The sequence below is a fragment of the Aquila chrysaetos genome, chromosome Z, assembly GCF_900496995.4.
Source record: "Aquila chrysaetos chrysaetos chromosome Z, bAquChr1.4, whole genome shotgun sequence".
Taxonomy (NCBI): Eukaryota; Metazoa; Chordata; class Aves; order Accipitriformes; family Accipitridae; genus Aquila; species Aquila chrysaetos.
Window position 1 is genome coordinate 51,012,328 of NC_044030.1, and position 13,484 is coordinate 51,025,811.

A 13,484-nucleotide genomic window follows, 5' to 3' on the forward strand; every position below is an offset into this window, starting at 1 on the left:
GACCCAGCTGGAGTGTCTTTAAATCCTCAGGAGGGATTTAAGATTTCTGTTAAAATTGGTGTTCCCAATTCTCAATACTAAACCTTTTTGCAGTGCTATCTTCTGCACTCACAAGCCATGTTTTCAGGTGCTTTTCCTGCAACAGGGGACTTCTGCTGAAGCATATTTACCTGCTTAGAGCTCTTAGGATGCTTCCTGTGTATGCTCCAAGTCCACCAGTCTGTTACATACATGTATCAGAATATATGTGTTTGTCTTTCCCAGTAAGAACGGAGAGTAAATGCAATACAGGCAAACAGGAGAGGCACTGGCTGTGTCTACACTACCAAGCAAGAGAGACCAGAGCCTTCTGGATTCCCTGCCTTGTATATCCTCACTTCGGAGCCGCAGGAGGTAACAGGAGTAGCATATTCCATCAGATTTTCACACATATCATGTGCACCTGCTCATACTGTGTATTCTATACCAACAGATGGTTGCAGAAGAATTTCCCTTTTTTTCAGCTTTTCTGCCAGAAAAATAGATCTTTTGATGGAAACACACAATCAAGAATATATAACAAGACCAAAGACTTTGTACTTGCTTTAAAATTTTGGAGACTAAGAAAATATAATCTGTCTTCAAACTCTATATTATATCACGATACATCACAGAATTTCAAACTAGTTTTCTACCAGCAGCAAGTTGTTCAGTGTTTCATATTCTGTTTCTTGAAATGAGAAATAACATTATCTGCTTCTGTTTTAAATTGCATGAAGTGATTTATTTGGGCAAACACAGGACGGAAAAAGTATTAGACACTGTTCAAAAGTCCAAAGATGAATCACCTGTTACAGATTGTATAGAGCCTCTAAAGATTTGGGAAATGACCAGCTGGCCCTCTTTTGTGAGAAAATTGCATATAGATGTTAGGAATGAAACAAGGAGTTTAAATCCCAGACAATGTATGTAAATGGGCTAAGAAGAAGCTAAAAGCACACTTTTCTCTAGATAGAATCTCCAGGACAGAGACAGAGCCAAAAGCATCTTTCTAAGATGGAAACAAGTCTTTCTGCGCGCACCAAGCAAACTGAGAGGTATTCATGCTTGATTAGCCAGCACAGGAGGGGATGTTGCTGTTCCCTTGTTATGGGTTAGGTCACCCTTTTCTGTATGGCTTTTCTGATTGGGAGAGAGTTTAATGGAATGTCAGCGGCATTCTTTATCTGGACTGTGAGACAGCAGGACTAGCTTACAGCAGCTTCACATTTTTTAATCAGCTCTTCCTGACACCCCCTCCAAATACTTTTGCAGACTAATTGTTCAGAAAATATTCTAAATTATAGTGAAACTACCCACTGAATATCTAGGAGCAGATTTTCTTTTCTGTTTACAACAAGAGTCAAATTAATTAAGAGGGAAACAGCAGTGATAATACTATTAAACTTCAACACTCTGCACAGGAGAATAAAACAAGTTCTATTATATACCTTTTTATTATACTGCTGGGGTTTGTCTTCTAAACGAACAACATTGCAGGGCTTTTCACTACCTTGTATTTGCTTTTTACCCTGTTGTTTACTTCTGTTTGGCAGTGGATCAATGTTTTGCACTGTCTTCATAATCACTGTTTCCAAACTTTCAGAAGTTGGTATTTCAGAGTCACTAAAACAGCACATTGAGGAAAACAAAACAAAATAAAGCTAAACGTTAAAAGTTCCAAACAGCCAATGCTTGAGCACACAGAAAACAACACATGCAAGAAAGAAGAGAAACTACTATAAAAACCAAACAGTACTAAGTTGACTTATTCAACAGATGTTTACAAATATGATATAGAAGAAATCTCTGAAATTGTATTATCAAGTTCTACTCTGTCAAATGGAATCTCACTGTACAATGCACGGAGATCCAAGACTTCAACTGCCACTTAAAGGACAGCTTAATTACAGTCTACAAAAGTGACATACATTAAAAACTACTTGAAAGCACTTCTAGTCTGTGAATGGCTCACAAAGATATACTACCTTTCTACTTTCTTTCATTTACACATTTGATAACAAAACTAACAAATGCACGATACTTCACTCAATAACATTTTCTTTCAATTAAACTTTGATTTGTAGTGTTGACTGAGACAAACTCAGAAATCACACTTCAGTGAAATCTCTGCCTAGCGCCCCTTTAGAGTGCTTTTAGATTTTGTAAGCTTGGTAGTCCTTCTACTGAAATTGCCTGCCATGCACAGAAACTGGACCTGAATCTTTCATTCTACTCCAAATTCTTCCCTAAACTTGCACTCAATGTGCTCTTAATTACCAGTTTTTCACTACCTTGCCCCAGATTATCATTTGTTTTCTGATATTCAGTGAAGTCTATCTTAAAACATGAAGTCTTGGATATATTTTCTATACCATCAGTGGCTATTCATCATCATTTGTGCAAACGGATTTGTGGAGGGATCCCTTGACAGAAGGTAATTTTGATTTGTTACTTTTTAAACCAAGACATTTAAAAAGGCATAACTGAATTCAAATTAAGTTGCACTGTCATGAAAATCAATGGTTTAGAGATGGAGGCTACTTAAATAGAGAAAAGGCTTCAAATTGAAGAGAAGAGTTTATTACAGAAACATGTTTATACCTTCCAAAACCTGTCCTGACACATTGGTATGTCTTATTGACTGATAAGAACAGAAATCAATGTAATAGTTTGAAGGTGCTGCAGTAGCACAGAGATATTTCTAAGTACATACACGTTCCCCTCACTTGAATGCTTTCAAGGAACGTTCTATTTAGAAAATGGAAGGCTTGAATCTAGAAACTAAGCGACAGCTGCTAGTGATAAAGACCTTGATAAAGCAATAAAGTATTTATAAATAAGTAGAAGAGGGAACTAAATGAAGATATTTCCCTAACTTGTTGAGAATGACACCTTGAAACATTACCTTCAAAAATCCTCACTATTATACGACAAGAATTCCCTAACCTGATAGTTGTACAATTATTGAAAGTAGTATTTATGGCTAGTCACAACAACTGAAGCCATACCATTACTTTCCACTTAACTTCAAACTCAAATTGCAATGACGATTTGTGTGCTCAATTTTGTTCTTAAAAGAGCAAAACATAGTAAATTAAATAAAAAGCTCACTAATTGCAACAGAAAAACATGTATGTTTTCTGTAAAATCAGATCTGCAATATTAAATTAAACAGAAAAACAAACAGCTTTACATTAATGATAGCAACTGACAAATTACATGGTTCATAATTTGTTTTCTCTCTCAAGATACTGTGTTCAGGAGCCCCCTATTTTGCATAGGGAGAAGCAGCAGAAGGGCTTCATTTGCCACTGTTGATTTGCTCCATATGACATATAAAGCCAAGATGAAGCCTACAAAGACAATTCCATTTTCTTTACTCTTTTGTCACCTTCTCTATAGTTTGGCTAAACACAGGCTTGAGAAGTTTATTTGCATGTCTCTTAGGACAAAGTACTGAAAGACAAGGTATGATACCCATTTACCTAGTGGCTTACTGTTGCCTCCTCAAGTATGTGTGGACAAACAGAAGCAGAAGCAAAAATTCTAAACATTTATGAAGCTTGCCAGTGCAATTTTCTGAGGGTCTTGTGACTCATGAGTGGGACTCCATGCAGTAACAATTACCTTTAAAGAACTGATTTTTAACCATCATTCAATTAAAGGTAGTACAATGACTGTGCATAAAACATACATGAAATAATTACTGTGGATGGTTCTTAATTTAAAGGATGTTAAACAGCTTGTAGACATCTGCTAGCAAGCTGAAATGGGTCATTCAAAATTTATCTAACTAAATTAAGGGGAAAAAATGTTTCTCCTCCCGGGTCGGCATGTCACAAGATAACTAAACCGACTTAGTAGGCTTGCCTGGGAATCCTTAGCTGTCAGTGGTGAATATGCAAAGGGCCAGCAAATTAAATCAACCTGCCAAACTGTCAATTTCAAGCCTCATGACTGCATGAAAATAGCATCACTGGAAGAAATCAAGCATTGCCTTCTTTTGGGTTTCCTGGCACCTATTCAAATACTCATGCAGTTGTGGCTAATTTTGCATGCAAATTTCAGTCAATAAGCTCAGAACAAGACCTCCCAAGATATTTCAAAGGATCTGACAGTATTTTTTTTGAATACCAAATCAACAGTACTTGAAATTCAATCTCCATTTGCTAGTGCTTTACATATGCACAGTGTCCCCTCTACAGGGCTAAGTTAATGAGAGCCGTACCTGCTTTCACTCACATCCTCCCAGCCGTCCTTACTGAAGTTCTCAAATACATTACTCATAACCTTGATGGACTGTTTGAGAAAAGCTCCATGATGTCCCAAAGAGCTCTTTTTCTTGGCTGTTTTTAATTTAACCTTGGTGCCTGTTATCCTGCAATTACATTGCCCAGAGGTTGCCACTGCTTTGGCTTCATCCAGCAAACACTTCAGCTCCTGCGCTTGACTCAGCAAATCTTCATTTTCATTTCTCAACCTGTTAGCTTCTGCCACTTGCCTCTTCAAAGAGGCAGCTTCTTTCTCCTGCTCATCAATCACTAACTGAAGTTCTGCTTTGTCTTTTTTTATTTCACAAATCTTCTTAAGTAGCGCTTCCAGCTCTCTTTCTCTTGTGTCTGCATCTTCCTTTTGCACTTCTAAAGATGCTTTCAAATAATTTTTCTCCTTCAGTAAGTCTTTATTTACTTCTTTCTGTTTCTTTAAATCCCCTTCAATAGCTTTTAATCTTCTTTCTAGTTGTTGTACCTAACAAAAGCAATTTTAGCATTCATAATATTTCAGCCTATTCAGTAGAAAAAACCCTATGTTTTCAAATGTATTTATTATATGACAATAATATTACATTAAGCACAAGGACAAAAGCAATCTATAGTCCTTAATTTAAAAATAATTCTAATGTAGTGCAGATGAAAACATTTTAGCTGCAATAATACAGCTGTTGAACAAAGGGCAGATGGTAGAAGAAGTTAAAATTCCAGGCAAAGTGACACAGAAGTTTGAGTATGCTGATGAGCCTTCCTGATGCATCTTGAGCTCATTACTGATTTGGTTATACATACTAATTGAATTAAAAAAAACATTTTCAGAAGGAAAACTGTTTTGAAATACAGAGAATTTTGCACTAGCTATCTAAATCAACAAGTTCCTTCAAGTGTTGTAAATACACAAATTAAATATTTATTTGATCTTCCAACAAACTCTAAAAAATTATAGAAAAAGATATCAGAAGCTCAGCACCTAAAGAATATGAAGACTGAAATGTTTTTTCTATTCACAGAAAGGGAAAATCTATCCTATTCCAATGAAGCCACTTTATAAGCTTCTCATATGTAGTTTGAAGAAGCATATTCTACCTATATATGATGCATATGCTTTGTTTGTAAAGCCCTTTGAGGTTTACACATATTCAAGGCCATTAACAATAAACTGATTCTCAATGTTCTTCTGGAATATTTGCTTAAAGTTACAACCAAACCTCATAATTTCCAGAAGTAAGGGGTAATTTTCATTTTAGCAGATACTAAAATGAACACCTAGTCTGTGAGATTTCCCCAGAAGCTTCCAAAGGGCATCAGAGTGAGTTTTGTGCTCAGTAACCACTTAGTCATTTTGGAGAAGTATTTTTGTTGGTTTTGTACAAGCTCCACCCCCACTCTTCTACTACGGTACGTGCCAGGTGCTCTAGATTTTTCTGGGCATGGGTAGAAAAGACTATTTTTCGAGGAGCTATAATAGAAAGCACATTGTCAACTTCAGGTACTCACCTTGTAAAATAGTGGCCACTTCCATCAGTTTGTAGCAATACAAAATGTCAAAACTTGCTTTGACATTGAAAATATTGAAGCCATAGTATTTCTCAATAAATGCTATATGTTTTTGCAAGGACATTTTACCAATGCATTTAATTTATTTTAAAACTTACAGCATGACTTACAAAGTGGCTACTACAGATTTGGTTCAGATAAATGAGAGGCCTTAATGTACAGAGTAAATTAGGGCAAGAGCTGCTCAAACTTCATATACATTTGTGAATTTGATACTGAATTTGTGGGTTTGATAGGAAACCTTTAATATGCATGCCTATCCATTGCTACCTTCCTTTATGGAAATTCATAGCACTCGCACAATGAAGCGAGATTGCCTTATAGCTACATAAAGTTATTGGGTGAAATTAGAAGTAAAAGGGATTTTTCCAAATGCTTCAATGAAATCAAGATTTATGATTAAAATCATAGTTTGTACTTTCCTCCCCAATGATAAGGAGTTAGACCAGTACCTTTCTTCAACCACCTTCCTAAACTGAGATTGTGCTATTTTCTCAGTTCTTTAAAGCAACCTTTTGCACTCACTAGCACTTAAAGTCATATATGACAGCTGGAAGGAAACAAACAATGAATAGCTTCTACACCTATCCCTAAGGTACCATCATAATTCTGTATATCCATAGAGATAAAAATTATGTAGTACATGGCAAACAAAATTATAGTTCTGAAATATAGATGATAAGCAAGCATAAACTGTGTGACATTTCAGATGGTAGCATTCATATTATTTCAATTACTCACTCTACCTTAAGATAAATGAATGTGAGCACTTTCTATTCTGTGTGTTATTATTTTAACATGATGTTTGTCATTCAGTAATAACGAGATGACAGCCTTCATTGCCTGACCATATGGCAAGTGTTACAAGTATAAGCAATCACATCATCTGCTGTAAATTACCATACTTCCTACAAGTTAATTTACAAATAAAAAATAAATAGACATACCCGAACTGACATTCAAAGTTATAGATTTGTGTTTATTCAATTTAAGCATGCTTTTAAAGATTTATAAGTAATTAAACAAATATTGTTTTGCAAAATGACAAACAAAAGGCAGGATACTGTTTGAAGGATGTCTTTTCTTTGCAGCAAACGAAACATATGGTAAAATACAAGTGAGCCCTCTTAAGTGAACACCTGTTAACATACTAAACTACTTGTGTATATTACAAATATCAATACAAATAGCAACTAGTTAAGAACATCTTGTTACTGCATGAGGTAAAACATGTAGAATGTTGAGCAGTAAAGATTAAATGCTCATCATATTTGCTAAGCCAAAGAACACTAAATGCATACGGTACTATCTTGTGAAAAGAGTGATAAACCCACATATGTAGAAAATATTTGCATATACAATGTTGTGCTAAAATTTAAATACAGCAAAAGGTGGATTTATCACTATTATGCATCAGTTTTATTCTATAGCAAGAGCTCTATGGAGATTAACACCTGATATCATGTGAAGTTAAATACTCAGCAAGAGAAATGAAGGTTTCTGAACTTAAAAGTGGTAAAATGCTAAGCGTATGTTACTTCTGATTTAGATAATTTGTTAGTTTTTAACATTATACCTCTCAACATTCTTTTCATTTTCTCTGACATTAACCATGCTTATCTCACATGATACATTCACAGCTACTTCACAAGAATTCATTTCTGACATGATTTTGGAAATTCATATTTTTGAATTAGGAAAGGAAAATCATGGCCTAAATTCATGAGTACAGACTTATACCTGTATGATCCCTATATTAAAATTTAAATGTTTGCTGCAGTTGGTATCTTACCTTCTGTAATGTCTGATGTGAAACTTCTTTCATATTCCTCTTCTGAGTACTATCCTCGAACGCATCATCTTCAGCAAGTTTAAAAAGTTGCTCTATCAGAAAATAAATAATAACTCTCTATCAGAGAATAAATAAATACATTCTGACACCTAGTATTTCACTAAAACAACACCTAGACATTTTAAGGAAATGCATTCTTTACTTCCGCAATTATTTATGATGTGGTCTATTTTCTTGACAAGCCTTTTGGTCAGTTTCTAAAGAGTGACCTCTTTTCAAAGTGTTCTGTCACGTAATTATGAATCTTTGTAGCATCACAGTATGTTTTTTCAGAGTACAAGCTTTTCAAAGGTACAATAGATCTGCAGGTTAAAGACGCTGTACTTTCATTCTGATTTTTATTCTTTTATAGACTATTCCCTCTATGCCTTAAAAGCAGAATTCATTGCCTTTTTATCTACACAGTCACTACCAGTTTTGTTCTCTAGGTCTTGTCCCCTGCTAGGAGGATCAGAGTGATTGGTGAACAAAGCAAACAGTAACAGAATTAGGATGGATGAAAACTTTAAACCCCCTTTTTTGTTAAGTGAAAGATCATGTACTTCACCAGATAAATCACACAAATCATTCCATTGTAATACTGTGAACGCATAACAATTAGAAATTGATACAACTAATGAGAGTGAACATGACTCTAAGCATCACTCTGAGAGACAGCTATGCACTTTAGGTACTAAAAATCCCACAAAAAAAGACAAGTTAAGAATTAGATCTATTCATAAAGAATACTAAGAAAAAGTTTAGAAGTACTAATACATAGAGTAAATCAGAAGTAAAACACATTCTGTTTAGATTTGAACCAAGAGCTCAGCATTCACAAACTGCTGTTGCTCAGAGAAATGAACAATTACACACCTCAAAAGGACTTTTTCTTAGAATATGAAATATTACATTAAAGAGCCAAAAAAATCCAGACACTGTAAAAACACCACAATATTCACATTTCTTTTCTTGCCCTTCTTCCCCCCAAATTAACTTAAAGAATTAATCTTAAGGGATAAATATTTGTGCTACATGGTGCAGGTATGCTTTAGAAGTATCATTTCAAACTACAAGCAGCCACTGCAGGTCACTTAAAAACTTTTGATTTATAAACAAAGCAAGTGTAGAAGAAAACAGTGTTACTCTCTGTAGATTCACAATCCTCTTGATATAAACAGTGACTAACAAGTTTGTTAGAGTGAATTAGACCTTTCTTTTGTCTTTGGAACATGTCATGGCCAATTAATACTTCTGTATTCATGAAATAAATGGAACACTATTCTAAAGATAATAAAAGCTGAAAAAGGTAAAACTATGCATCTGGGGAATATGTACCTTTACCTTGATATTAATATGTTAGTTCCCATGTTATTTCAGACTACAGTCCCCCAGCACAGTGGTACTGCATACATTTACAACATTCTTTAAGTAACACACAAAGATAATATGAACATGCTTTTCATCTTTTTCTAAATATTCACTCATTTGAATGTCTGCTGTAGCTTTTATATCAGCATTTACTGTACTCCACTGAAAAGAAAAATGATTTCCCATAGTCAAAGAAACTGATCAAAGCACACAAGGTGTTATGTTTATTATGTGGATGTATTAAAATACAATTTAAAACTCTATCTATAAATAAACATATTATATGCAGAGAATAAAGAATACTACTGCAAAATAGAAAAGACTATACATGTTCAGCATTATCACAGAAGTCACAAGCAACATAAATCAAAGAAAAGCCAAAGGTCACTGATGTACAACCCTTTCTATAAAGCAGAAAATAAATGGCCTATTCAGCCCCCTTCTCCCCTCCTCCCTTCTAATTGTTATGTAATTGTTCACAGGAATTGGTTAGGGAGGCAATGAAACAGCACTGCCTATAACTGTCTGTCTATGATAGCAGTAAGGTTCATCATATCAGTCTACTCAGCAAGATATACGCTCTACCTGTCATACTCCTACATAAAAAAATACCAAGTCGTCCCTCAAGGAGTCAAGTCATAAACCCCACTATCTGCAGTCATCAAATTACCGTGGTCTTACAGAAGTACACTTATGTCCCACTGAGAAAACATAGTTAACTGCCAGCTTTAGAACGTAACACTTAATTCCTAACTAATAGTCACCATATCTGATCATGAGTTAGTTCAACACTACTGCCAAAATGGTACTTGACCTATGATACTGCAGTTCACTATTAGTATTTGCAGAAAGCCTTCTTACATAGAGAAAAAACTATCAATTTAAAAAAACCCAGCTGTGTATTAGTCACTCACAGAGTACCTACATGAACCACCAAAACAATGACATTTTTCCCTCCGGTATGCACCAGTTGAAGGATTCCCCTGACAGACAGTAAGTGCCATGGTGCAGAAAGCCACTGTGTTATTTACTCCAGTGGTAGCCAACTCATGCTCCCAAATACGTGCCAAGTCTGAAACAGTCAGTGGGAAAAACCACTGCGAAGACTAGAAGAAGGGAATGCCATTCTCACACTTGACCTGGGGATCCCGTAGATTCAGAAGAAGTCTCATAACAAAAGAAGCCTTCAAACTGCCTCCTTGAAGAAATAGGGGGCCAACAGTTTACCTTCTTTTAATAAGGCACTTGCTATTTTTCTGAATAGGATCAGACGGACCCAGTTTCCTGCTTTTGGGGGAAACGGCATGAGTACCTGCCAACACATTCTTTACATTCATACACAAATAATGACATGAATAGCATGAATAGTGAATTTGGATTTGATTACTACTGGAAAATAATAGGCAATGGTGAAAGAGACACCTTGGACAATGGAATCAGAATGGAAAGAAATTGGGAACAGCAAGGCCAGAGTTTCCTTCTCCCCTGACCTCTTTCATCTTTGACCAGCAGGGTTTGAAAAATGCTATGGGTGAGCAACAAATCTATCCAATACTTCTTGCTGACAAACACAACTGGTACCTAATCAAGCAAGAGGATAGAGCCTATCTTTTTTAATACGGGGAATCTTGGCCACTTTTTTCAGAATTTATCCCTTGACACTAGAATGCCTGATGGAAACAGGTACAAAAAGGTACCTGCTAAGGTGAAAATGAATTCCAACATCACTTATAAGCTAAGTAAATTCATGTCAGGTTTCCTTTTAGAAAAGAATAGATACTAACTGAGACTGTGAACAAAGTGTATTTAGACCGTATCAAGTTTGGACTCTTAGCAAATTACAGACAACAGACCTGAGGTGGTTGTTCTATTTGGGAAGAGGAGACACTTAATACCCATTTTAGGGCAGAGGGTGTAAAAACTTTCTTAGCGCATGATCAAAGATTGCTCACATATACTCATTTATGCTCAAAGATGGATATCCAGCTTCAGTCATTACAGCATAGTCTTCTAGAAAAGGTCAGCCAACTGATAAACATGTCCACCACACTGCAATACCCTAGGATTTGCAAGGGAACAAGGAAATTACTTTTTATAGACTGGGTGAGCAACTATTTTTTTATACTTCAATTGGTAAAAGTTTGGAAATGGCTGGAATCAGCTCAGTCTTACATGCTAACAAAAAGTGTTGCTTAATACGTATCTTTGGACTTGATTTTGAATCTTACAAAAAATTTCATGTCCTTCTAAATGATACCTTTAACAACAAATGCTGGAAAAGGTAAGTAAAATTTGCCTAACACACTTCACTGGTAGTTTAACCCTTTTTCTCAGTCCCAATATAACAACAACTAATCATCATACCAACAACCAAACTAGAAGTATGTATCCACCCACACACTTTTAAAAGAGGATACGCTTTAATCTGAAAAGATAATGAAAAAAGGAGGAATAGAGGACTAACTGTTAAAGCACTAAACATGTCAAGAACAGGCAGTTTCAGGGATCTGACTGTTTTTTGGAAATGCATGGTTATTGCTCAGCAGGCCTTCAACTCCTTCGCACCGCTGGTTGCCTTTCCACTTCTCTCTGTGCAAAGACTGACTAAATTGGCAAAAGCAAAAAAATGATTTTTGAAGTCAGTATTTGAAACCTTAACTAGTTCCCTTCAGCTCTATCTGGGGCTATGAAAGTAACACGTAAGAAGTAACAGGAAAGAAAACAGTAACTTTCAGTCTTCAGCAGCTGGATATTTCCACTTAAGTTTTATAGATACTATAAACCAAATTTAAAATAAAGGGAAAAAAAATTATTTTTTCATTCAAGTGGCCAACAGTACCACAAAAAAAGAGAACACCCACCAGCAGAAAATTGGGATAAAGAATGGTAACGCTTTATTGCTAAGAACATGCAGAGTACTTCTCCAAGTCTCCTACTCCCTTCCTTTGCACAATACTGTGCATAAAGAATACAACACAGACGTGACACCCAGCTGGACTGTAACTATGCATTCTTGAATACTTCTCCCAGATGATTCAGGAACAGTGAATAACACAAAGAATCAGAGGAGTGATGGAGAGACAATGGTAATATATTACCTATCCAACCGACAAAGACCCATCTTCACAGAACCATCAACTATTGTAAAGATTGTAAAGACATAAAAGAAGATACTAATGATCATTTCTTATAAGAGTTCCACCATATCGATTTATGTTGAAATTCACATATTTTGTGAGACTAGTATTAAAAAAGAAGTCTGAATGAGCATGAAATTTCTGTATCACTGTATTTCAATACTGCAAAAACCATTTCAGATTCTGGAAAAAGCTTCATAAACATATAAACATGTTTTAGATTTTACACATACGTATTTATATACATACATATTTTAAACAAAATAATTAACTACTTTTATATGTAGTGTATACACATAAGTTGCAAACATATAGTAGTGTATATCTGTATATAAAAATTGTCATTGATTTAATAGGTATGTGGAGAACTTAAGGGTAAATGTACTTTGAGATAGGAATATATATGGCCTTATGCTTACAAAATACACATTCAACAAAAATATATTAACCTTTGGAGAAAAAAATAACCTTAAAATTAGTATTTCTAATAGACTACATATACACATATAAAATACTATATCTTCCCTTTTTTATTGTCAACACAGTTAAACTCCTGCATTGTGAACTTACCCACAGATTGGTGTACTTTCATCTGATTCAATTCTTCTTCAAGATTCAGTCTACAAAAGAGGAAATAAAAAAGTAAGAACGACAGAACATTCACATAGACGCCACTAAAACCATTTAAAAAATTAAACCAAAACCATATCAATATATTACTACGGAAAAAGTTGTCAACACCCTGAAATTAGTTCTAATTTGATGACACTTAGCATACTTCAAACATAAGGAGTCATTTGTACAACAGCTGATTAATATTTATAAATCTGAATTTACAAAATTCGGATATAGTGCTGGTTGTAACATAAATTAAGAAGCTTCAGCTGGTCCTTTTTAGGTAAGGAAATGCCTGAGATGAAAAGGAGACCGGCAGGAGGTGGAATCCTGTTAAGAGGGGAATAAAGTATTCAGTCTCAGGGGAAACCACCAGCCAACCTTGTACAGATATATCTTACCATTAATCTTTTTCAGCGGCTATTTGAGAAACTTTTTAACAAAATCTCTCCTCCCCTTTTCTAGCCCTGACCTACTACTATATTACTACTATAGTTTTTTTCTGTAATATCAATCAGCTGAAGTCAGTATAACACAATACTTACATTACTGCTTTTCACTTTATTAAAATTACATACAAATAAAGTTGCCAGGATACGAATGCTAAAGTTTCAAAGTCAAAGTGGGAAATGATGGAACGAAAGACATTAGTTTAAATGGTTCATTTACACTTCTGTTTTC

At 35.1% G+C, this 13,484-nt stretch overlaps 1 protein-coding gene across 9 annotated transcripts in view; it reads right to left on the reverse strand.

Annotated features, from left to right (window-relative positions):
- Positions 1-13,484, reverse strand: part of CNTLN (centlein) — a 198,954-nt gene that overhangs the window by 60,608 nt on the left and 124,862 nt on the right. For 8 of the 9 annotated variants that reach the window (XM_030004482.2, XM_030004483.1, XM_030004480.1 and 5 more), the window contains 4 exons: positions 12,759-12,808; positions 7,642-7,733; positions 4,250-4,770; positions 1,470-1,644 (listed from right to left, as the gene is read on the reverse strand). In XM_030004482.2, the coding sequence (XP_029860342.1) occupies positions 1,470-1,644; positions 4,250-4,770; positions 7,642-7,733; positions 12,759-12,808 (838 nt within the window). The remainder of the gene's footprint in view (positions 1-1,469; positions 1,645-4,249; positions 4,771-7,641; positions 7,734-12,758; positions 12,809-13,484) is intronic. The other variant, XM_030004485.1, reaches the window with a different exon arrangement.